Genomic DNA, 26,409 nt, shown 5'->3' on the forward strand with positions numbered 1-26,409 from the left:
GAACTACTGCTTCTAGAAGCCAGCCTGAAGGAAGAGTAAGACGTTGGAGCAGACGGAAGCTGAGAGAGTGACTCGAAGCTGTAAAAGTGGAACTTGAAGCCCAGCTATTTCAACATAAATGGAGTGCTTACCTAAATAAACCGGAAAAAACGTCCCCGGCCAGCTGGAGTATATATCAATCATGATACACGCAACACGCTATTCGTATTATTACAACTACAGTACATACGCTGTCTGGCTAGCTGTGTACAAACAAAACATGCAATGTGGTCTAATACTTGACAGATATTGTAATATGATTGTTCATGTTTTTCAGTCAGTACAGATTGGTGTCCTATCACAGTGTTGTGCATTACAAACTCAAACACGATTCGGGTGCTGACGTAGAAGCTAGCCTATTTCTTTCTGTAGTTGTTTTTTATGGCTAATACCAAAGCATGCAGATGTGTTACGACGCTAGAAAAAGAGTTCCTCAGTGTTCGCTCTTACAATAACAACGCTGCTACAGCTTGGTTATTATACAGGTTAAGAAACATAAATTAAGTAATGTTGTAGGTTTTTGAATGCATTTTTAAAGTGATTTAGAGGTAGAATTGATTGATTAGCTAGCTGATTTTTACATGTTAGAATGCAAAAAAAAAACAACAACACCTTTTGTCTTCTTGTCTCTCATAATGATTGTGAACGATAGGCAAAATTCCCAAAAAGTGCAGTTCCCCTTTAAGGAGGCCAACTTTTAAAATAAGCTGGATGGACATATTCAGGGTGCCTTTGCTTAGTTCTTCGTTATTATTGTGATACTCAGAGACAATGCAGTAACACTATTGTTACTTTGCACACAACCACAAAAAAGTATACCGGTAACAAAAAAAACATACTAAAACAGTATTAACAACACGCTAAATGAGGATAATTTCTGCTACATCTGTGGTTCTCAAACTTTTTTCACCAAGTACCACCTCAGAAAACACTTGGCTCTCCAAGTACCACCATAATGACAAGCAATAAAATGCAGTACTGTAGTAGGCCTAAATGTTTATTAAAACAAAGCAGATGTTTTATTTAACAAGTATATTAAATATTTTTGGCCATTGTACCATTACACACAGTTTGAACAGTAACACGTGTTTGAATATTTAATTAAGTGATTATTTGGCCCCTCATACCACGAGTTACGCGAACTACAGTCACTGTGCTACCCACATTGTCATCGAGGCATTCAACATTTAATTCTCTTATGCCTTTTTTCCCCATGTTTTCTTTTCAAAATTGTACGAAATCTGACATGTATTGAAAAAACCCCCATTAAAACAAACACAAAGTTGAGAGGTCAATTATGTCAAAGTCAATTGAGAAAGAGTTGGTGTATTGTACTGCAATAAAACTTTCAACAATCCAACAGTTTATGGATTGAATATTTTGAAACAACACTTTCCCAAAGGAAATGCTAGACATAAAAATAATCAGTTTTTATATGAATATGTTTGTAGTATCATTTCTTAACAGTTATACAAATATTAAAAAAACAGTAGTAACTCAATCTACAAGCTTAATTTGAGCTCTTAACTTAAAATACTTCTTAAATCAGCTCCCATTGAAATTAATTGACATCAAAATGGCCCCCCAAAACAGCGCCATTTTAACATTTAAAATTTAACAGTGTTACGAAAAAGATCAGTTAGAATAATACATAATGTTGGATATAGAGAACATACAAACCCCTTATTTATTGAATCAAAAATACTGAAATTTCACGACATAGTGAATTTGCAAACAGCTAACATTATACACAAAGCAAACTATAACCTGCTACCCAAGAATATACAACAATTCTTCTCAAAAAAAGAGGAGAAATATAATCTTAGAGAAAAATGTAATTTAAAACATTTGTATGCATGTACAACACTTAAGACCTTCAGTATATCAGTATGTGGGATTAAATTATGGAATGGATTAAGCAAAGAAATCAAACAATGTACTAGTATGATTCACTTCAAGAAACTCTTCAAACTTAATGTGTTTACAAAGTACAAAGAAAAAGAACCATGATAAACATTCTGACTTTATTTCTGCCATCCATTCATTTTCAAAATAATCTTACGCATCTCACTATATGAAATGTAATTTACTTCATCGAGTATTATTTATTTATTTTTTATTGTGATTACTTATGGAGTATATTATGAATACATTGAGAACAGGAAGCGAACAAAAGTTTTAGCAACTGTTATGTAAAAGAAAAGGGGTAGGATTAAATAAGCTCTGCTTCTTCCTACTCCTTTTCGAACATGTTGAAAAGAGAAACTGGAAATTGTGATGTATCATGTTGTATGCTTGCATGTTCGAAATAAACTCAAACTCAAACATTTCTTTTAAAAAGAACATTGTTTTTTTAGATAAGAAATATTGTATGGAAAATAATACAATATAATGTACTACTAACAACTACAGTAGTTTTATGAAATAATGTAATAATAATGAATTACGGTATGTATTTAGAGAGTGGACTTCTACGGTTTCTTCTTCCAGCTGCTTCCCCGTCAAACGCACCATCAGCAGATTTTCTATATGTTCATGGATAAATATCCACCGTTTAGATATTGTTTTAATATTTTTGGCTGGCATTAGACTCATTCTGCATAAGTAATGGTGCAGACTAGCATGTGATACGCTTGAATTGCTTCGCCAAGTTGGTGAAAACATCATGTTTTTGGTGGTTTCTTTCTGTAATTCAATGAAAATCATTCACTTTCTTCTTTCCCATATTTAAAAAAATAAAGCTAGCTATAAGATAATGGTAGCAAACCTCATGTGTTAAGCTTGCGTACACACAAAAAGCTGCCCTACCCCCTTTTTAATGGCAAAGTTGAGGTGTATCAAGAGCGAAACGAGTGTGGAAATGTGCAACTTCATGGCATATACGCATCTTTCTACAGGTTGTGGATACTTTGGCGACACAGACGTCGCTCATTTGATTGTGTTTATTCCAGGGCCGCTCTGCTGCGACCCTCCTGAGAAGGTGCCACCTCGCCCTGTCCAAGGCCGACACTGTCAGCTCCGCACCAGCCAGGCAAGCCCTCTCTGTCGACCCCGGCGATGGCGTTGCCGCCCAGCCCGAGAACGAAGCGACCTTTCCCTTGTCCGAATTCTCCGACCTATTCGAGAGTGCTGAGGGCTCCCCCGTGCAGGTGTTGGCGATTCAGCCTGGCCAGCCTGTAGACGGCAGACAAAACCTGCGGATGAAGTTCCAAGGTGCTTTCAAGAAGGGCATTTCCAACCCAATGGATCTGCTGGAATCCACCATGTATGAATCAAATGTGGTTCCAGGTGCAAAGAAAGCACCCATGGACTCCCTCTTTGACTATGGCACCTACAGGAACACAAGTAACCAGAAGCGACGCAGGAAGAAGCTGCCCCGAGGGTAAGAAACGACACTCATTTACACACGGATTCCATCTGGAGATGATCCTTTCTTTAATAAGTTGAGTTATTAGTGAATTTATTTTCTTTGGGACAAGGGTTGTAAAAATATTGTCATAACAAACTTCTACATAGCAGTGGCGCGCATACAGTATGTAGACAGAGGTGTGCCACATTCGTCTCACACACTGTGGGCTTCTTTCACTGATCGAACAGAGAACATGTTGTTGGTTGCTGCTGCGGACGTTGAGGTAATATTTAGGCTGACCTCCTCCCAGCACACTCCCTGCTCACAGACTTCTATGTCAGAAAAAGTTAGTTAAAAAGTACCACTGATAGTCACACACACACTAGGTGTGGTGAAATTACCCTCTGCTTTTGACCCATCCCCTTGTTCCACCCCCTGGGAGGTGAGGGGAGCAGTGAGCAGCAGCGGTGGCCGCGCTCGGGAATAATTTTGGTGATTTAACCCCCAATTCCAACCCTTGATGCTGAGTGCCAAGCAGGGATAATGAGTCCCATTTTTATAGTCTTTGGTATGACTCAGCCAGGGTTTGAACTCACGACCTACCGATCTCAGGGCGGACACTCTAACCACAAGGCCACTCAGAAAAAGTATTAGGACACTTAACCTGGGGCCCGAAGCAGAATTTTTTTCTGCTAAAAAACACACTTTTTTATTTATGTGATTTTTAAACTTTTTTTTTTTTTTTTTTAAATCAAGCTTGGATTTAATTTGATGCCTTTTTTGTACTAAAACAAATTATTGGGGAAAATGTTCAAATGATCTTTTCCAGTAAAAAAAAACAATTACTTAAATAACCCTGTGGGAACATTACAATTTAATTATTTTCAAAGTTTTAAAAGGCGTAAAAACATTTAGAATTTTTCTTTATTAATTAAATTAACATTTTCAATAAATGTCAGTCCTATACAAAAACATTAAACATTTTTTAAAATGTTGACCCCTTTGAAGGGCTTTTGATAAGATAGTTTTGCATGTTTAAATTAGTACAATAACTAATGTTATGCAAATGTGTACTATTTGAAAACTAGGACATCATTTTATCAAAAGGCATTCAAAGGCTTAAAAAAACATTACATGTTTGGTATTTTTGTGTCGGGCTGAATTTGATTGAGGGATAACATAATTGTTGTTTATAATTTGCCTTACTGCGCATTAACAGTGCCGTATAACACAATGCATAGATAAACAAAAATGACAATGTTTAGATTTTTTTCCAGTTTTATATAGTGGAACCTCCCTCTAATAAACATGCACTTTTTCCCCGTCTAAAAAACCCCCCAAAAAACCAACCCCTGCCCCTAAAAATTAAATATATACATAATATTAAAAAATAATATTAATAACAAAAACTAAATAAACATACAGGCCAAAAGTTTGAAAACACCTTCTCATTTAAATGCATTTTCTTTATTTTCATGACTATTTACATTGTAGATTGTCACTCAAGTGAAAACCATTTCAGGTGACTACCTGTTGAAGCTCATCGAGAGAATGCCAAGAGTGTGCAAAGCAGTAATCAGAGCAAAGGGTGGCTATTTTGAAGAAACGAGAATATAAACATGTTTTCAGTTGTTTCACCTTTTTTTTTGTTAAGTACATGACTCCACATGTGTTCATTTATAGTTGTGATGCCTTCAATGACAATCTACAATGTAAATAGTCTTGAAAATAAATAAAACACATTGAATGAGAAGGTGTGTCCAAACTTTTGGCCTGTACTGTATATATATATATAAATATATATTCATATATGAATCCAAAAAAATGTCATGCCCTTTGAAAAATTAAGGATTTATATATCCGGTTTGGTTTTAGAGTATTGTGGACTAACTACCAGTGTATCGTACACTCGTGAAAGAATTGGACATTGAAATGTTAAAATATAACATGAAAAAACCCTCTTAGGACAAAGCATGTATAATGGAGTAAAACAACAAAAATGATGGCCAAAATACAGCAAAAAATTACTGAAAAGACCAAAAAGTCATTGAGAAATATATGTATAAACCTCCCCAACTCTACTTTGATCAGAATCTTAGCCTCGCACCAGACCTTTGTGAGACGAGCACTAACAGTGTGGGCTAGTGAAAAATAATGGGGACTTATGTCATTATATTCTTATCAGTGACGGAGCAGGAAGTGGCTGAGAATAAGTTTGCTGTAAAATTTAATTTGAAGTGCTCTGTCATTCAGTAATTGACATTGTATATTACATGCATTTAGGGAGCGGTTTCCCTGCACTTAGCTGCTACACCTACAGGAGGTAAAGATAGAATCAATTTAGCAATAACAGCTTCTGGTTCTACAAGATGTTGGTGTGCGACTGTGGTAATATTTAGATGAAGATTTGTCAGGTCACAGGTCACTGATGTTAGACCTGAGATTGGACTTGTTGGCTCATCATCTCTGTTGTTGTAACTCATCGTTAAATCACTTTTCACACTTTGCAATGTGTTTGATCGCAATGCTTGTGGCTTCTGTGTCTTTGTAGTAAAACAGAGACATCTGGTGAGGACGGTCCAAGTGAGGACGCCCCAAAGGTTATGAAAGTATTCAATCGCCCTCTTCTCTTCGACTGTGTGTCACGTGGGGACCCCGAAGCCATGGAAGGTCTGTTGGAGTACTTGCAAAATAACGACAAGAGACTGACGGATGAGGAGTTCCGAGGTAAGGCGGGATGTGTGGCAGTACAGGATGTGGATGTGACTGGGTCTTTAGCACCAAAGCACAACCAATTGTTATCTCCCCCTTGTTGACCTTTGATCCTCTGTTTTCCGCTTTTCTTCTGCACTATTTGCTGTGTTCAACCCAGATAGGAGTGAACGGGAAAAAGTGATGATGTCATAGACTTTGTCCTACCCAAGAAAAGCTTCCTGTGTGTGCCAGGGCGTCTTTTTCTAGGATTATAACAAGGAGCAGAGAAAAATCACAGCAAACTGTCGCCTTTTTGAGCCTGCTAAACAAACAGTCTCCAAGAATATTTAAGATACTATAAAAATAGGCCTGGATTGTGATAGTTTGGCTCCTGTAGTGGCTGTAATAGATGGATGTAATGTAAGAGCATTTTTGAGAGATACATATAAGCCATGTGATATGTTGGAGTACAAGAAAGTTAAGGGTTGGTTCTAGAAGTGTTTCTTGTTTGTAGCTATAGGTCAACAAAACACAGTATTAGAAACTGCAACACATCTGTGTTGCAGTTCTACAACAATGTATGTTATGATCCGCTGCCCGGATCATATTTTTTATTTACGTTTTCAAGATACTTGTGTTTTTGGTTAGTTTTGGACTCCTTGAGTACCTGTTTTGTACACCTGAGTTTGTTGCCATGGCTGCTTATTATTTTCACCTGCCGCGTTTGTTCCCTACACGCACCTGTTTGTCATCACTGACATTATTATTTAAGTCTGTCCTCCCTGTCATTCGTTCTGGCTTCGTAGTTTGTTTTCATGCAACAGTTGACGACTTTTGTTCTGGATCTGTACCTGTTAGCTTCCACGCTAGGTTCGGTTACTCGCTAGCTCCCACGCTAGTCTTTCTTAGTTTTACCTTTTGTGCTATGAGCACCCTTTTCTTTGTTTATTCTGAGTTATTTCGTAAATAAATCATTTATTTTACCTTCACGCTGTGTCCGAAGTCCGTTGCATCCTGGGAGAACGAAACCCCGCGTCACAATACGTCGTCACAGTACGAAGCAAGCAAGAAAGAGTTCTCTCGCAACGTGCTTGACGGAGGTAGATGAAGGTGCGTGGATGGTCCTCCGAGCGATGGAAGCAGAGACGCTCCGCTGTTCTCCAGATGAGGAGATGATATGGGGACCTGGAGGTGTTCTGGTCCCGATCGACTCCATCTGGCCCGGGGAGGTCCGCTCTCAGCCCGCTCGCACGCGTCAGCGAAGGTGGAAGTCGCACAAAACGGCTTCAGCTCGCGACAGAGACGCGCCACCCCCGCAATTCTTCCCTCCGGAACACAGCCAAGCAGCCCAGGATTCCCCCCCGCGATGTTTGGTAATCCCATCACTCACTTTGCCAAACAGTTCACTGATTGGGCTGTCAGTCAGCTGGAGACCCGCGCGGATGACGTCATCCCGTCCACTGGTGATGACGTCATAGACGAAGACATTTTTTTAAATTCAGTCAACTCTTTCTGTCAGCCGCCTCCAAATGACTTTAATTCAACAATTAAATACTATCAGGACATTTTTGTTAATTATAAGTCTAGTCAGTACCAGTCACATTCTGGTTTTCAAGCCCCACCCCCTATGGCTCAAGCTCCGCCCACTCCTCTGTTTTCTCCCTCTTGGTCGTCCCTACAGTCCACTATTGAAGAGCAGAATAGACAATTTGGACAATCAAAAGGGGAGGAGCCTACCCACCTCCTCACCTCCTCCCTCCCACCCCTAAAGACTGTTCCAGACTGCTCAAGACGCGTCTGGGATCCGCTTCTTGAGGGGGGGGCTAGTACTGGGTGCTTTGCTAGTGGGCGGGCACAGCTGCGCCCAGCCAAGCCCAAACCTCCATGCCGGCCTCCGCCACCAGACCTTCGGCATGCTAAGCCGCAACCCCCGGCCAGGCCACCTCCGCCAAAGTCACACCCAGCACCTGCTCCAAGGCTGGTTCTCGCACCAGCACCAAATCCAAGTCTGGTTTCCACACCAGCACCGACTCCAAGTCTGGTTTCCGCACCAGCACCTGTTTCCACGGCAACGACAATGACAGCCCGGACGCCTGCCCCTCTGACGCCACCATCAACCCTGGTGGTCCTGCAAACACCATCCTCTCCACCTCCTGCTCCATCGCTGCAATGCACACGAGACCCCGCAGTGACCGACCAAGTAAAAAGGGCATTGCACCAACAGGCCAAACAACTTGGACAACAGGAGGAACAGTTTGGCGTTCTTGGGGCTTGCGTCAACGCCATGGCGGAACGCCAAGACGCCCGCCTTGACGCTTTGGAGAGACAGCTGGGAAGTATTCTCACCGCGCTGCAGGTGATGATTCCCCCTACGGCCAACCCAGCAGCCCAGCTGAGACATCCACCACTCGCAGATACTCCGTTGCCTGCTCCGCCCACGCCGACAGACGAGCCGCCTGCTCTGCCTCTGGCTCCGCCCACGCCGACAGACGAGCCGCCTGCTCCGCCTCTGGCTCCGCCCACGCCGACAGAGACGACGCCTTCTGTTTCCACGGCGACGACGCCTTCTGTTTCCACGGCGACGACGCCTTCTGTTTCCACGGCGACGACGCCTTCTGTTTCCACGGCGACGACGCTTCCTGTTTCCACGGCGACGACGCTTCCTGTTTCCACGGCGACGACGCTTCCTGTTTCCACGGCGGCGACGACGCTTCCTGTTTCCACGGCGGCGACGACGCTTCCTGTTTCCACGGCGGCGACGACGCTTCCTGTTTCCACGGCGACGACGACGCATCCTCCTGCTTCCACGGCGACATCTGCTCTCTCGCCCTCATCGTCGTATCAGCGACCTCAAGTGGTTTGGCTGCGCAAGTGGCGCTCTCGGAGGTATGTGTATGGACGCAAACAGCAGCGACACCCGAGACGTAGTCGCAGAACTCTCCGGCTGCTGAACTTTTGGCGCCACTCACGCCCACCTTCTCGGCAGCCACGAATGTGGCCTTTCCGTGGTCGCCCACCTCGCCTCCGGCAGCGGCGTTCCATTCGCCGCCGCCACCTGACTCGTCCCCGGTGGATTCGGGGACATGTGACCTGGCGACCCTCCGCCAAATCCTCCCTCCACCCTCCCTGGACTCTTGAACTTTGTTATAGTTGGGGGGGTTTTAGTTTTTCAAGGGGACATCTGGAATCTGTCCCTTAAGGGGGGGGTACTGTTATGATCCGCTGCCCGGATCATATTTTTTATTTACGTTTTCAAGATACTTGTGTTTTTGGTTAGTTTTGGACTCCTTGAGTACCTGTTTTGTACACCTGAGTTTGTTGCCATGGCTGCTTATTATTTTCACCTGCCGCGTTTGTTCCCTACACGCACCTGTTTGTCATCACTGACATTATTATTTAAGTCTGTCCTCCCTGTCATTCGTTCTGGCTTCGTAGTTTGTTTTCATGCAACAGTTGACGACTTTTGTTCTGGATCTGTACCTGTTAGCTTCCGCGCTAGGTTCAGTTACTCGCTAGCTCCCACGCTAGTCTTTCTTAGTTTTACCTTTTGTGCTATGAGCACCCTTTTCTTTGTTTATTCTGAGTTATTTCGTAAATAAATCATTTATTTTACCTTCACGCTGTGTCCGAAGTCCGTTGCATCCTGGGAGAACGAAACCCCGCATCACCATGCGCCCCGGTCGTCACAATGTAAACTCTAACTAAATAATACAAACATTGCTAATTTAATACTTTCTGATGTTGAGCAGCAATTTAGCATTATTAATGTCATGATACCTCATGAAAGTTTTGGACTTTGTTCATTAGTCTCCTATGTTTTTTATTATTTCCTGTTTGCGCTCTTATTTTCTTTAGTTCCATTTTATTTGTTGGCATGTTAAGCGGTTACTTAGCCCCTGTTCTCCCTCACCTGTCCCTGATTGCCAATCAGGAGGGTTTATCGAATGACGCTGGTTTGTTGTTTGTACATGGTGTGGTATGGCGTAGTGGGTAGAGCGGCCGTGCCAGAAACCTGAGGGTTGCAGGTTTGCTCCCCGCCTCTTGACATCCAAATCACTGCCGTTGTGTCTTTGGGCAGGACACTTCACCCTTGCCTCCGGTGCCGCTCACACTGGTGAATGAATGATGAATGAATGATAGGTGGTGGTCGAAGGGGCCGTAGGCGCAAACTGGCAGCCTCGCTTACGTCAGTCTACCCCAGGGCAGCTGTGGCTACAAATGTAGCTTACCATCACCAGGTGTGAATTAATGATGGGTTCCCACTTCTCTGTGAGCGCTCTGAGTATCTAATAATAGAAAAGCGCGATATAAAATCTAATCCATTATTATTATTATTATGGTGCACATACATGTTGTTAGTGGTTGTTTTTTCAGCTACGTGCTTTATTTTGCTTGCTCTGTTACTAATGATGAGGTGGCGACTTGTCCAGGGTGTACACCGCCTTCCGCCCGATTGTAGCTGAGATAGGCTCCAGCGCCCCCCGCGACCCCAAAGGGAATAAGCGGTAGAAAATGGATGGATGGATGGATGTTACTAATAAAATTACTTTTACCTGTACGTTGCTATACTTTTCTCTGCATCCCGGGGTCACACCAACAGCCAACGGTGACTATTAACTTTGTATGGACAACAATTTTGTTGAAACTGTCGATGTAATAGAATTTCTAGATAAAAATACAGTGGAACCTTGATTGTCAAACCCCTCTATTTGCAAACTTTTCGATTTACTAACTTTTAGATCGAGCCAAATATGCTTTTGTGCGAACAATGTCTAGGTGGACAAACGTTTCATTCATTCATTCATTTTGCGTAGCCATTTGGAGGATGTTACTTTCTGTGCAGTACAGTACACTCTGGGCACAGCCATTTTGGACAGGCGGAGCCCCTACGCCACATCCTGTTTCCGAGGCCCATTATTCGGTCGCCACTTTTTTACATTTTAAAAGTATAGTAGCAACATGGTTTTCAACATCTTTAAGAGCACCAAAAGGACTTTTATGTGTCTGTGCGCGTTGACGGTTGAGCTTGCTGTTTTTGTTGTGTTGTGTGTTGTTTTGATAATAAAGAGATTGTTGATTCATTACCTTCTTGTTATGTTCGTTGGATATATATGTGTGTGTGTATATATATATATATATATATATATATATATATATATATATATATATATATATATATATATATATATATATATATATATACATATATACATATATATATACATATATATATACATATATATATACATATATATATATAGGTAAAAGCCAGTAAATTAGAATATTTTGAAAAACTTGATTTATTTCAGTAATTGCATTCAAAAGGTGTAACTTGTACATTATATTTATTCATTGCACACAGACTGATGCATTCAAATGTTTATTTCATTTAATTTTGATGATTTGAAGTGGCAACAAATGAAAATCCAAAATTCCGTGTGTCACAAAATTAGAATATTACTTAAGGCTAATACAAAAAAGGGATTTTTAGAAATGTTGGCCAACTGAAAAGCATGAAAATGAAAAATATGAGCATGTACAATACTCAATACTTGGTTGGAGCTCCTTTTGCCTCAATTACTGCGTTAATGCGGCGTGGCATGGAGTCGATGAGTTTCTGGCACTGCTCAGGTGTTATGAGAGCCCAGGTTGCTCTGATAGTGGCCTTCAACTCTTCTGCGTTTTTGGGTCTGGCATTCTGCATCTTCCTTTTCACAATACCCCACAGATTTTCTATGGGGCTAAGGTCAGGGGAGTTGGCGGGCCAATTTAGAACAGAAATACCATGGTCCGTAAACCAGGCACGGGTAGATTTTGCGCTGTGTGCAGGCACCAAGTCCTGTTGGAACTTGAAATCTCCATCTCCATAGAGCAGATCAGCAGCAGGATGCATGAAGTGCTCTAAAACTTGCTGGTAGACGGCTGCGTTGACCCTGGATCTCAGGAAACAGAGTGGACCGACACCAGCAGATGACATGGCACCCCAAACCATCAGTGATGGTGGAAACTTTACACTAGACTTCAGGCAACGTGGATCCTGTGCCTCTCCTGTCTTCCTCCAGACTCTGGGACCTCGATTTCCAAAGGAAATGCAAAATTTGCATGGTTGGGTGATGGTTTGGGGTGCCATGTCATCTGCTGGTGTCGGTCCACTCTGTTTCCTGAGATCCAGGGTCAACGCAGCCGTCTACCAGCAAGTTTTAGAGCACTTCATGCTTCCTGCTGCTGACCTGCTCTATGGCGATGGAGATTTCAAGTTCCAACAGGACTTGGCGCCTGCACACAGCGCAAAATCTACCCGTGCCTGGTTTACGGACCATGGTATTTCTGTTCTAAATTGGCCCGCCAACTCCCCTGACCTTAGCCCCATAGAAAATCTGTGGGGTATTGTGAAAAGGAAGATGCAGAATGCCAGACCCAAAAACGCAGAAGAGTTGAAGGCCACTATCAGAGCAACCTGGGCTCTCATAACACCTGAGCAGTGCCAGAAACTCATCGACTCCATGCCACGCCGCATTAACGCAGTAATTGAGGCAAAAGGAGCTCCAACCAAGTATTGAGTATTGTACATGCTCATATTTTTCATTTTCATACTTTTCAGTTGGCCAACATTTCTAAAAATCCCTTTTTTGTATTAGCCTTAAGTAATATTCTAATTTTGTGACACACGGAATTTTGGATTTTCATTTGTTGCCACTTCAAATCATCAAAATTAAATGAAATAAACATTTGAATGCATCAGTCTGTGTGCAATGAATAAATATAATGTACAAGTTACACCTTTTGAATGCAATTACTGAAATAAATCAAGTTTTTCAAAATATTCTAATTTACTGGCTTTTACCTGTATATATGTGTGTGTGTCCCGCGACCCCAAAGGGAATAAGCGGTAGAAAATGGATGGATGGATATATATGTGTAAATATATGTATATATATATACATGTGTATATATGTATATATTAGTGGTGTTAAAAAAAAAAGATTTTCGAATGAATCACGATTCTTATGTGTAACGATTTTTAATCGATTAAAAAAAATCAATCTAAAAAAAGAAACATAATATATATATGAATATATTTATATGTATATATATATATATATATATATATATATATATATAAAATTTTCTGTACTTATTTATTTTTTGTGTTTATATATATATATATATATACATATACATATGTATATACATATATATATATATACACACACACACACATATATATATATATATATATATATATATATATATATATATATATATATATATATATATATATATATATATATATATATATATATATATATATATATATATTTAGTTTTTTCTATAATCTGTCCTGTCCAGCCACTTAAGTAAAGGTTTGGGTAGAATTTGATCAAACATAACCAATTTTCTTTTAAATAATATCGAAATGTATCATAGCTGTTTATCTATTTTATGGAGAAACCAACTTAGCCACGCCGTCCGATGATCTGAAATAAAATAAAAGTAAATGCTTGATACACAGAAGCAAAGTACAGGTAGAGTATAATTTTGGAGGGCGAGAAATAACCTACGATAAAAAAAACACAGTGTGTATGCAATACAATGTTGCACTTGAGCATGCTGTAAATTCAAATGTAAAATAGATATAGTACACCAACTATATCTATATTAATTAGGTGTACCTGAAACCTTATACTTGTTTTTTATTTCCTTTTCCCATCAGAGCCATCCACTGGTAAGACATGTCTCCCTAAAGCCCTGTTGAACCTCTACAGTGGTCGGAATGACACCATCCCACTGCTGGTGGACATAGCAGAGAAGACTGGAAACCTCAGAGAGTTCATCAACACACCTTTCAGGGACGTCTACTACAGAGGTATTGTTGAGCAGTCCTTTCACCTTCCACCCGGTTGTCAAAGCTGGCCGTGTTTACAGAGGTGGGCGAGGCCATATTGTGAAAAAATGGAATGTAAAATGTTAGGTTTGATGGGGACTCATTTCGATTAATCATTATTTTCCTGAGGGAACTCTCCTGAAGGAATCAATAAAGTACTATCTATCTATCTATCTATCGCAGTAATGAAAATATAATTCATTTTGAATCTACATTAATCATGTCTCATTTTGCATGAGCAAAGAGAAAGAATGGCATATACAGTAAATGCACTTTATGTGTTTATTAAACAACTTTAGCATCGTGTTTACGTTAACAAAAACGTTTTACACTTTTTGTGTTATTAATGTGCTATTTCAAGATGGAAGACAATTAATTCCTGCAGAGTGTGCATAATGCAAACGCCACAGCACAACAACTTTAAAGGACAACTGCACCTTTGGGGGGAATTTTGGCCATCATTCACAATCCTTATGTGAGACTAGAACGCACATCTTTCCCTTTTCTGTGCGTTCTAAATATGAAATTATTGATATTAATATTAGTAATATTGAAACATTACTGATGGGATGTTTATATCTTTCAGCACAAGAGTTGTGTTCCCTGTTTGGATGATGAATGAATCATAACATTCATTCAGGTACAAAAAATGGGAGCAAAAAGGGTAATTTCGCGTTTTCCTCACAATGTCTTCAGGTCTAAATTTAATTTCATAGTTGACCAACTTCTCAGTTCACGGGCACAACATTCTTCTATACAGGTGAGAGGCATGATTTGTAACCTAACACAAACTTTTACCAACTCAGAGGCGTTACAGTTGCTCAGTACGTCAATAGCTGCATAAGCTTGTTACCTCTCGGTGATCAATGTGCTGTGTTACTAAAAGTAGTTCCTCGGCCTTAGCTCTAATAATAACAATGACACTCATAGTTGGTTACTATGTAGGTCATGACATATAAATGAAATATTGTTGGTGGTTTTTGGATGTATTTTAGAGGGATTTGTCGGCGGAATGGATGACTCCCATCAACGACATTGTTAGCTGTCTTAGTAAGAACCATATTTTACAATTTAGAATACGCAAAAAACAAAAAGACACATGTTCTTGTCTCACGTTAGGATTGTGAATGAAAAGTCACAAAAAAGTGCAGTTCCCGTTTAAAGTTGTTGTGTTGTGGCTTTATGTTGCTGTTTTGTGGCGTTTGTATTTGCTGTGGCTTTTGAATCGTGTTGTGGTTGAAAGTTTTTGTGTTGTGGTTTAAAGTTGTTGTGTTGTGGCGTTTGCAAATGTTGTGACCTTTCTCAACCATCGTCATTTGTGACGGTAAAACTACTTGGTGAAACTGCCCGAAATACGTTGCCAGAGACTTTTCAGAGATTTTGACTCATTCTGCCATCCAGACAAGTTAATTGTGTCAAAACATTTTAATCAGATGAATATTGATGATGGACATTTTTTAAAGTGTGAATAAATCAGCTGTTATTTATTAGTTTACTGGTTTGCTCAATTTCATCCTCTGCACAGAAAGTAAAGTGCACTTTGAAGATAATGAAACTTGTCATTCTTGCCTGGTAAGGTGACAACATCCCAAACAGTTAAGTGTCATGGTTTCCATAGCAACACTTTGCAGATGTCACTCAGCTTTATAAGACATCTGTCCTTATAAGTCCTCTACTTTCTTGGATTTCCTCCTTGTGAGACAAACTTATTTGGCTTGTTTAGAGTGTTTGTGTGTGATCCTTTGTGAATATTTTAAACAATGATTCGCACTAAAATTGTGGTGCTTGTTTGTCAGGCCAAACGGCGCTCCACATCGCCATCGAGCGGCGTTGTAAGCAATATGTGGAACTACTGGTGGAGAAAGGAGCCGATGTTCACGCACAGGCCAGAGGACGTTTCTTCCAGCCTAGAGACGAGGGCGGCTATTTCTACTTTGGTAATAAACTTGGTTTACTTTGAACTGTGCTTCTTTGTTTTAAATAAACCTGTTCTTTAAGTGATAACACACTGCAGACAAGGAGTAAGTGTTCAGGAAATGATGCATGTTGTGCGTGTGACTTCACCAGCTACTCTTTTTCCACATTTACTGCATAAAAGGCAGTTGCCAGTATAGAATAGCTGGTACTCCTAAATGCCTTTTTTTCCACTTTTCTTTAACTGGCAATGACTGCTACTTCTACCAAGACTCCACCTTGCTCAACACTTTCTAGAAGGCATCTTGGCAATGCTCAACCAACACAAACAGGGTGTCATGTGTTCAAGTGTCAAAAGAAAGGTGTCTGTGTTCTGCAGTGGAAAATAAACATCCTGTGTTTAGGAGGGAGGCTTCATCAAGAGTAAAACCTTGCACTGGCCTCTGTTGGAGGATATGGAGAATTGCATTGCATTCCCCATAACGCAATGCTTCTTAAAATAGTGGGGCGGGCCTCTGGGGGTGCGAGATGAGGTGTCAGGGGGGGCCGCAGAGGCAAGGGACTTCCACTATTAGCATCTTTTTTAATTCTTGGACGATACACCAGCTTCCAGCTAGGTGGCAGCACTGCTTGAATTAATCTATTAATCTCTACCAGGATTTATACATACATAACGCTTGGATATAAATATGAGGATATAAATACTGTAAATATTGTCAGGTTCTCTTAAAGATTTCAGTTCAGTGTGTGTGTGTGTAGGGATGTATACAGTGAACCGGTATTTTTTTTTTGCTTCCTCGAAAAAAAGCAACAAGTTGCGTAACTCGATAGTGGGGTCTATTGAATTATGCTACCACGTAAAAAAACGTAGTAGTTAACTGTCCGTTAATATACAATGTGAACTACCTCATGCTGTAATTGTCTACAAAATGAATATTCCTGTTTAAACAGTGATTAAAACAAAAATGTAAATGTAGAAGATACAATGAATGCAATCTGATTTAAAATGACCTCTTACTTGTGGAATAACAACATCTACATGAGGAGTCTGCACAAGAAGCTGCTTTCGATGGGTATTTTGTTCAAGGAAAATAGTTGAAATACAGAAAGGGTTGTTTCTTTCTGTTATTAATATTTCTGGTTCCTATATTATATATCAATATAGAGCAATACAGTCTGCAGGGATACAGTCCGTAAGCACACATGATTGTATTTTTTATGACAAAAAAAAACAAAAAACGATCAAGATGATGACAGAACAACTGCATTGCAAACACTCTTGACTTGTTTAACACCTAAAAGCAGGTGTACATGAAACACAATGTTGCTGGTGCACAACCTCTTGTTCTAATAAAATGCTCATAGAATTTGCAGTTTTTCACATCTTTAGTTACACAAAGTACATTTAGAACCGATAAGAGTACAGATGAATACCGATATCGATAAGGAATATCAATATTGGTATCGATAAAATCCTAACGATATACATTCCTAGGTGTGTGAACCTTTTTTGTCTCCTAGAGGGGGCTTGACAGAAAATAATTGAGAATCACTGATTTTTGCAAAGGATATGTTGTATACAGACTTTAATCCTGTACTTAAGTTATTAAATATACAAACCCCGTTTCCATATGAGTTGGGAAATTGTGTTAGATGTAAATATAAACGGAATACAATAATTTGCAAATCATTTTCAACCCATATTTAGTTGAATATGCTACAAAGACAATATATTTGATGTTCAAACTGATAAACTTTTTTTTTTTTTTTTGCAAATAATCATTAACTTTAGAATTTGATGCCAGCAACACGTGACAAAGAAGTTGGGAAAGGTGGCAATAAATACTGATAAAGTTGAGGAATGCTCATCAAACACTTATTTGGAACACATTTCAAATTGTTTTTGGAAAATGTGGCCGTCGTGTTCTCCGGACCAAAGAGGAAAAGAACCATCCGGATTGTTATAGGCGCAAAGTTGAAAAGCCAGCATCTGTGATGGTATGGGGGTATATTAGTGCCCAAGACATGGGTAACTTACACATCTGTGAAGGCGCCATTAATGCTGAAAGGTACATACAGGTTTTGGAGCAACATATGTTGCCATCCAAGCAACGTTACCATGGACGCCCCTGCTTATTTCAGCAAGACAATGCCAAGCCACGTGTTACATCAACGTGGCTTCATAGCAAAAGAGTGCGGGTACTAGACTGGCCTGCCTGTAGTCCAGACCTGTCTCCCATTGAAAATGTGTGGCGCATTATGAAGCCTAAAATACCACAATGGAGACCCCGGACTGTTGAACAACTTAAGCTGTACATCAATCAAGAATGGGAAAGAATTCCACCTGAGAAGCTTGAAAAAATGTGTCTCCTCAGTTCCCAAACGTTTACTGAGTGTTGTTAAAAGAAAAGGTGATGTAACACAGTGGTGAACATGCCCTTTCCCAACTACTTTGGCACGTGTTTCAGCCATGAAATTCTAAGTTAATGATTATTTTCCAAAAAAAAATAAAGTTCATGAGTTTGAACATCAAATATCTTGTCTTTGTAGTGCATTCAATTGAATATGGGTTGAAAATGATTTGCAAATCATTGTATTCCGTTTATATTTACATCTAACACAATTTCCCAACTCATATGGAAACAGGGTTTGTATATTATAGTGTAGTCTTTGTATTTACACAGAAATTGGCCAGAGTTTTATAATCAATAGACCAGTACTTCACACTTCCATAGCCAATACATTTAGTTTTACTCCTCTTGATCTGTTTGAGGTCAAGAGAGCCTTAAAACAAGTGGATCCTGGTAAATCTGCAGGTCCTGATTAACTTGAACCCTTCTTTTTAAAGTCAACCGTTGATTTTATTGCAGAACCTCTCACGCATATTTTTAATATTTCCTTGTCCAGTAATGAAATTCCTATCATATGGAAGTCAGTTTATGTTTTACCATTGTTGAAAGGAGGAGAGAAATTCCACAGCTGTTAATAACTATAGACCCATCTCCAGGTTATGCGTCCTAGCTAAAGTTCATGAAAAGTTTTTTAGTGAACAACTTAAAGAATTCTTCGACACCTATGGTCTGCTTTCTCAACATCAATCAGATTTTAGAAAAAAACATAGCACCATAACCGCGGCTGTTAAAGTTGTGAATTACATTATTGAGGTATTGGATTGCAAAAAATATTGACCTTTCAAAAGCATTTGATACAGTCGACCATATTATTTTGGCAGATAGACTTCACAGGATTGGCCTACCTCAGCATGCCGTAAAATGGTTTTCTAATCACCTGTCACATAGAACCCGATGCGTCCAGGTTGCTGGTTCCTCCTTGAACTAAAGGGTGTACCTCAGGGTTCCATATTAGATTCATTGTTGTTTTCTATCTATGTAAATACTTTCTATGATGTGTCGGATGCTGTGTTCCATTTTTATGCAGATATATTCAACTATACTTCGTTCCCTGCTGTAGCGCAAACCTTTGAGCTCCTGCAGTCTGCTTTTGATGTTGTTCAGTCCCAGCTGACTCAGCTGAGACTAGTGCTAAATGCTAGATGTTATTTTCAAATGGCAAATGAGTGCCATTGAACATTCCAAAAATACAACTGCTCATGAGGTTGAACTTAAAATAGTCACGACAAGTACAAAGTACATAGTACCGGTATTATAGTATATACAAGTACTATTACATAGTACATTTTTACATATACAAGCACTTATTTATTATTAATGAGAACTTGTCTTTTAAATCACATATAGAAAAACTTGTGTCTAAAACTTAAAATTAAATATGTTTTTTTTTCTTTAGAAACAAGTCCTGTTGTTCCCTACAAGTTAGGAAACGCTTGATTCTGACTACTTTTATGCCTTTGCTAGATTATGGAGACTTGCTGTTTATGAATGCACCCGACACTTATTTGAAAAAACTGGAAACTGTAAATCACTGTGCTTTACGTTTTATTACTGGTTGTGGCAACCTTGTCCACTATTGCACTTTGTATGTATGTTTTTTATGTGTAGAGAAACCAGTCGCTACAGTTTAAGGGCACAAAAAATTAGGGGGGGCACGACAAAAAATAATTGAGAAGCACTATAATGTTACATAACATTTGGAAAACCAATACAATCAAATGCAAGACCTGAATCATATGATTTAATAATATGTTTATTATTGTGGTTGTACTGGGACGTCAATGTTGTATTGTGCCGCATGTTTGTAGAACAAAAGAAGTTGAACACTTTTTGCAGTTTAACACCAACGCAAACGACAACAATCAGATAAAAAAAATAAAAATTCTGGTGCTTGTTTTTTCAAAAGATAAAAAAAAGGTTTAGAATTAAACTTTTTACCAAAATAAAATCAAAGGGCCACTGCTGCTTATAGAATGGGAAAATATATTGTCCAAATGTCCAAAACAAAGTCTAATTCGAATGAAAACATAGTTTATTTATCAAAACAATAAAACATCAAACAATTATTGTGCTTCTCCCATTCCGAACATTTACCATAACATACCCATACCTACACTGTAAAAAAAAAATTCTGTAAAAAAACGGTCATCTACTGGCAGCTACGGCTGCCAAACGAAAACCATAAAATTAAAGTAAAACATTGTAAACCAAATAATGATCAAAAACATTATATTTACAGAAATTTTCATGAAATGTTTTGCGGAAAAATATTGTAATTTTACATGAATTTGAAAGTAATTTAAGAAAACAGAAAATGCTATGTATAATTAATTTGGTATTTTTCTGTAAAAAAAATAGAAATATACATAGTTTGTCATTACTGGCATATTACTTAAAAATAACAGGCGGATTGTTTATTTACAGATAATGTCTTCAATTCTACAGTTTTATAAACTATTTAAAAAAAATAGAAAAATTACAGTAGAAATTTAGAGTAAATTAACCATAAAAATAGGATTTTTTTTTTTACAGTGCATACCCGTACCATACCCCTACCATACCATATCATACCATACCATAAAAAAATGAATAAGCCCAAACTATAAAAAAATAAACCAAAACAGCCAAACTAAAATGATTTGCTATAGGCCTAAATCAAAAATAATAATAAAATAAACTGGCAACAATCACACCAAAAAGTCATAACTCATTAATCAGAATTACTTACACTCAATTTCAACACTTTGCTTATAGTTGTGCATTTTGCTCCTCAGCCGTCACACACGAGCTGATTTCTATTTGCTGGTAACGCAGTTGTCATTCCCAAATCCCAGAATGTTTGCGCGCAGTGTGAGTAATTTGCCGCGGAGCTTTGCAGCGAGGTGAACAGAAACCTGGCAGGGCTGGTGGCTAATGGGATTTCTACTCACGCTAACACTCAGCGTGCACCCATGCAAATCCATGAAGAGGAGCGTTTCTATGTGAGGTGATAAAGTAATCTGTCACCTATGGCAACGGTTCATTTTCTGCAGCTGCTTTTGGCACTCTTAGCCCCAATGCGTCCTTCCCTCCAACAACTGCTAATTGTGTGGTTTTCATAGCAGGGATTAAAGTCCAATCTTTGGTCCATGTTTAGTATGCTTTGTAAAAACAAACAGAAGCCAGCAACCTTTCCTAATTAACCCTCCTGTTGTTTTGCGTGTGTTTCGTCCTCCCCTTGTCAATTCACAACTGTTCCCTCTGCCTCCCGCAGGTGAGCTGCCTCTGTCGCTGGCGGCGTGCACCAACCAGCCTAACATTGTGCACTACCTGACTGAGAATCCCCACAAGAAAATCGACCTGCGGCGTCAAGATTCCCGTGGCAACACAGTTCTCCACGCCCTAGTTCACATTGCCGACAACACCAAGGACAACACCCGTTTCCTTACAAAGATGTATGACCTGCTTCTGATCAAGAGCGCCAAACTGTACCCAGAGTGCAGCCTGGAGAGTGTGTTCAACAACGATGGCATGTCACCTCTTATGATGGCGGCCAAGCTGGGAAAGATAGGGGTAAGAATAATTACCGCAATAATAAACTAACAAAGCTGTTGCGCCATACTTGTCTCTTTAAGCAGGGGTTACTGAACTTTTTGACCTCTGGGCCTAACTTTTCCACTATTGAGGGTCCCAGGCCCCAGGGCCCACTGAAATATGAACGCTGAATTAGTAATCTTTCTCTTGATTTTAATCGTATTCAATAATTATTTCTAACCTACTTAAAGATTTCAACCTTGTCAAATGATATGAAACCAGGTGTTAACCAAAATTGTATTATAAACGTTCAGGCTGATTAGCTAATAAAAATATGAATGCCAAAGTTGTCAACGTTAGAAAGGCACTTTAATATGATGTATCTGTGCTTCATTATCTTTTGCTTCATTGGGATATTGATTATTTGGCAGGTTTTTCAACACATAATTCGTCGTGAAATCAAAGACGAGGACGTTCGTCATCTGTCACGCAAGTTTAAGGACTGGGCTTACGGACCGGTGTACTCCTCCCTCTATGATCTGTCTTCATTAGACACGTGTGGAGAGGAACCATCTGTGCTGGAGATCCTCGTTTACAACAGTCGCAATGAGGTGAAACTAACTGCAAGCATCCATCTTTTCTAGCCATAGTAAATACACTTTCTTTCACGTCTATTAAAAAACTCGGTGTCTCTTCATGTTTGCGGTCCTCTTGTCAGACTCGCCATGAGATGCTGGCGGTGGAGCCGATCAATGAACTGCTGAGGGCCAAGTGGCAGAAATTTGCAGCTGTCACCTTTTACATCAGCGTAGTTTCCTACATCTTCACCATGATCACTTTCACCCTGGTGGCTTATCACCACCCAACACAGGGAACGGTGGGTAAAACCAAACAAAACAATACAGACCAGTGGGTCAACATTACTGTAGGTACACATACACGTCTACACGTGTGGTGACTGCAATGTATCATATTTACAACCAATGCAAACAATAAGCACACAAGTGAAACCAGAAATGCACGCTGGTTTCTAGCCATAAGCTAGTGCTGGCGATTAAGACTACATGTTTGAGGTGGATCTTTCTGTGACATTTTCTACGCTACCTACTAATGACAGGGATGTTTATAATTAAAATTTTCGCTTGCAACCTAAAACATAACAATTAGCTGAGAAACAGCTCTTATCTCAAAGCACTCTTAAGTTGAGGTACCACTGTTCAGATGTTTTGCCTATCTGTAGTGGCTTATTTACTACTGTAAGTCCAATGCAAAAATAAGCATTATTCAAACTGAACACTGTACCTGCTTACAGTGTGAATTTAAACATTTGTATCTGTGTATGGATCTAATTTGATGCGTAGGTATCCTTAATGTTATGTTCTAGTGTTTTTTTTGCATGGTTTTATTGTAGTTTTACAGTTCCCAAATGTCCCGTAGCCCCCGTATTCTTACATAACATCCACTGACTACTTGAGGATGGCGGGAGAGGTCATCACATTAGCGTCCGGAATCTTCTTCCTCCTAACCAACGTGAGTGGTGCACGTTATATTACTTGATTGTTCACTTGTGTTTGTCGTTGTGTTTATGGAAATGCGTTTGCAACTCATCGTAGATTAAGGACCTCTTTTTGAAGAAGCGCCCCGGGGTGAAGTCGTTATTTATTGATGGATCCTTTCAACTGCTGTAGTAAGTCTCAAGCTGCCTCCTACACCCTCCTCTATCCTCACATCTTACCCGGGGCAAATTCTGCAGCGTTAATTGATTCTCGTCTCGTTGAACTTCTCCCTGCCGTGTTTTCACGTTTACATCTCTAATTAAACCCACGGCTAAAACAAAGGGTGCTAAATAAATCAAACACCTTTGTGAATGTGTTAACAGGAATGTAATGTGTCTTTTTCAGTTTCATTTATTCTATACTGATCATAGTCACGGCCGCTCTCTACCTATCCGGCATTGAAGCCTATGTGTCTGTGATGGTGTTTGCTCTGGTCCTGGGCTGGATGAACACGCTTTACTTCACCAGAGGCCTCAAGCTCACTGGCACCTACAGCATCATGATCCAAAAGGTGGACTGCATCTACAGATCTATATTGATCAATTCTCAACTGCAACTAAGACATGTTTGCTTTTGTGTCCCAGATTCTGTTTAAAGACCTTTTCAGATTTTTGCTGGTGTACGTGCTCTTCATGATTGGATATGCATCAGGTAATCTGACAGTTGTAACTTTGCATTATTTAAAGCAAGGGTGTCAAACTAATTTTAGATCGGGAGCCACATAGAGAAAAATCTACTCCCAAATGGGCCGGACCGGTAAAATCCCGGCACGATAACTTAAAAATAAAGACATCTTCAGATTGTTTTCTTTCTTTAAAAATAGAACAAGCACATTCTGAAATTGTACAATCATAATGTTGTTGTTGTTTTTTTTACACGTACATGTTGTGGTTAATAGTATTCTATCTTTATTTGTCGTTATTTATATTTTCTGAATAAATTATGTGATAATGTTCATCAGTCAACTCATTGGTGTTGAATTTCAATCTAACAAGATAAAAAAACTATATAAAAATTAAATTACAGTATGTTATTTATGTAGTTTGATCATTTTCCTCGACTGATGTACTAACATCATGTGGTTTATTTTGTACATATGTAGCATCATCTACAAAGATACAAAGAATTGCTATTGCGACATCCAGTGGACACATTTAGAACAGCTGTTTCTTTCATTCAAAAATTTCAGGTTAACTTTTAGACTTAGAAAACTCATCCCGCGGGCCGGATAAAACCTGTTCGCGGGCCTGATCAGGCCCCCGGGCCGTACGTTTGACACCCCTGATTTAAAGGAATTGTCTGGGATTTTGGTTATTATTTCCTGTATTAGGAAAAACTCCTGATAAGAAATGTACGTTTAATTTACCGTAAGATGTTTTTGTTAAATTAAAGCCAATAATGTAATTTTTTGTGTGCCCCTTTATTTTAGAAAATAATCGAAAAGTATCAAAATACATTTTGGTACCGGTACCAATACCAAAATATTGGTATCGGGACAACCCTACATGCAAAGTCTACTATTATAATACTTGCAAATGTGACTCAGAAATGTAAGAAAATGAGCTATAACAACAGGTCAGTTGTAATCAGCTCACCTGATAAATGTTAAATAAGAATTTTTTCATTATAAACCAAATTTAGATTTATTAAAACGAGAACACACACAAAAGTACTGAAAATTGGTACCATTCGGTTTAAATGTGAAAGGTACCTAACAGTTCCTAACAAAGTGTCCAGTGACTGGGTAGATTAACTCAAAAACTTGTTCTAACCTCCCATCAGCTCTGGTATCCCTCCTCACTGTGTGTCCTTCACCGGGCACGGACTGTGAAGGAGGCTGCCCGACATACCCCAAGTGCAGGGACCCCGACACCTTCAGCATCTTCTTACTGGACCTTTTCAAGCTGACAATTGGGATGGGAGAACTGGACATGATCCACAGCGCTCAGTACCCTGCAGTTTTCCTCATTCTGTTAGTAACTTACATCATCCTCACCTTTGTGCTGCTGCTCAACATGTTGATCGCCTTGATGGGGGAGACGGTGGGCCAGGTGTCAAAGGAAAGCAAGAAAATCTGGAAGCTCCAGGTCAGTTGGGACAGTTGTTTTAAAAACAAAATAAAAACAAATATCAATAGTGAAATTCACAGGGATGCAGAATAATTTGGGGTGCATTAAAACACACTAACAGTAGTTTCTGATACTTACAGATAGAACCTCAATTTGAGGCAGATCAGTTATTTGTAAATGTTATGTTACAATAATAAGTGTCGACTAAACTCCAACTACACCCACTACAGTGGATAATGATGAATAATGTCTGTTTGAAGTGGGCAACAACCATCCTGGACATCGAACGCTCATTCCCAGTTTGCATTCGAAAGTCATTTCGAGTCGGCGAGATGGTGACCGTGGGCAAGAGCTGCAATGGGACACCTGACCGACGCTGGTGCTTTAGGTATTTTTCATTAATTTGTGTACTAAACAGTGTTGGGTTAGTTACTGAAAACCAGTAACTAGTTACAGTTACTAGTTACTTTATTTCAAAAGTAACTCAGTTACTAACTCAGTTACTTACACCAAAAAGTAATGCGTTACTGTGAAAAGTAACTATTTAGTTACTTATTTTTTTCTTCTTTTTTTTTTAAAGCTCCCATTAATGCCCTTTTTGCCTTCATTTCAGTACTGTTATTGCAATATATACAATCTGTTGATCAACTTGACATGCATTTTTATTTTCCTTTTAACATAATTAATGAAAAACAGTGCAACATAAAAAGGCATTCCTCCTTTCTTTAAACTTGGACCAATGACCATTAATAAAAAACAAGTTTAAGTGCAACATAAGAAGAAACATCATCTTCCTTGAAACATAGGTAGTGAAATAAAGCCTGACATCTGGAGTGATGCGGCTGTCTTCCACACTTGGAGCCATGGATTGTAGAATACTTGTTTTCAGTGGCAGGATCATTGACACAGATGGTGAAGTTTCAGTGCTCAGTAGAGATGTAACACTTTTGAGGGGTTTAAGCACCTAGAGGACCTCATC

General features: G+C 39.4%; 1 protein-coding gene across 3 annotated transcripts in view; it reads left to right on the forward strand.

Annotated features, from left to right (window-relative positions):
• trpv4 (transient receptor potential cation channel, subfamily V, member 4) overlaps positions 1-26,409 on the forward strand; it is a 38,799-nt gene that overhangs the window by 5,731 nt on the left and 6,659 nt on the right. The window contains exons 3-16 of one of the 3 annotated variants that reach the window (XM_061986393.1): positions 2,991-3,252; positions 3,328-3,421; positions 5,940-6,115; positions 13,797-13,949; positions 15,764-15,904; positions 21,546-21,844; positions 22,237-22,416; positions 22,524-22,682; positions 23,243-23,335; positions 23,419-23,492; positions 23,707-23,872; positions 23,946-24,012; positions 25,144-25,448; positions 25,691-25,818. In XM_061986393.1, the coding sequence (XP_061842377.1) occupies positions 2,991-3,252; positions 3,328-3,421; positions 5,940-6,115; positions 13,797-13,949; positions 15,764-15,904; positions 21,546-21,844; positions 22,237-22,416; positions 22,524-22,682; positions 23,243-23,335; positions 23,419-23,492; positions 23,707-23,872; positions 23,946-24,012; positions 25,144-25,448; positions 25,691-25,818 (2,297 nt within the window). Of the gene's footprint in view, positions 1-2,990; positions 3,422-5,939; positions 6,116-13,796; positions 13,950-15,763; positions 15,905-21,545; positions 21,845-22,236; positions 22,417-22,523; positions 22,683-23,242; positions 23,336-23,418; positions 23,493-23,706; positions 23,873-23,945; positions 24,013-25,143; positions 25,449-25,690; positions 25,819-26,409 lie in introns of all 3 variants that reach the window. The other 2 variants (XM_061986391.1, XR_012050746.1) reach the window with 2 other exon arrangements.

The sequence above is a fragment of the Nerophis lumbriciformis genome, linkage group LG12 (genome assembly GCF_033978685.3).
Source record: "Nerophis lumbriciformis linkage group LG12, RoL_Nlum_v2.1, whole genome shotgun sequence".
In the NCBI taxonomy this organism is placed as follows: Eukaryota; Metazoa; Chordata; class Actinopteri; order Syngnathiformes; family Syngnathidae; genus Nerophis; species Nerophis lumbriciformis.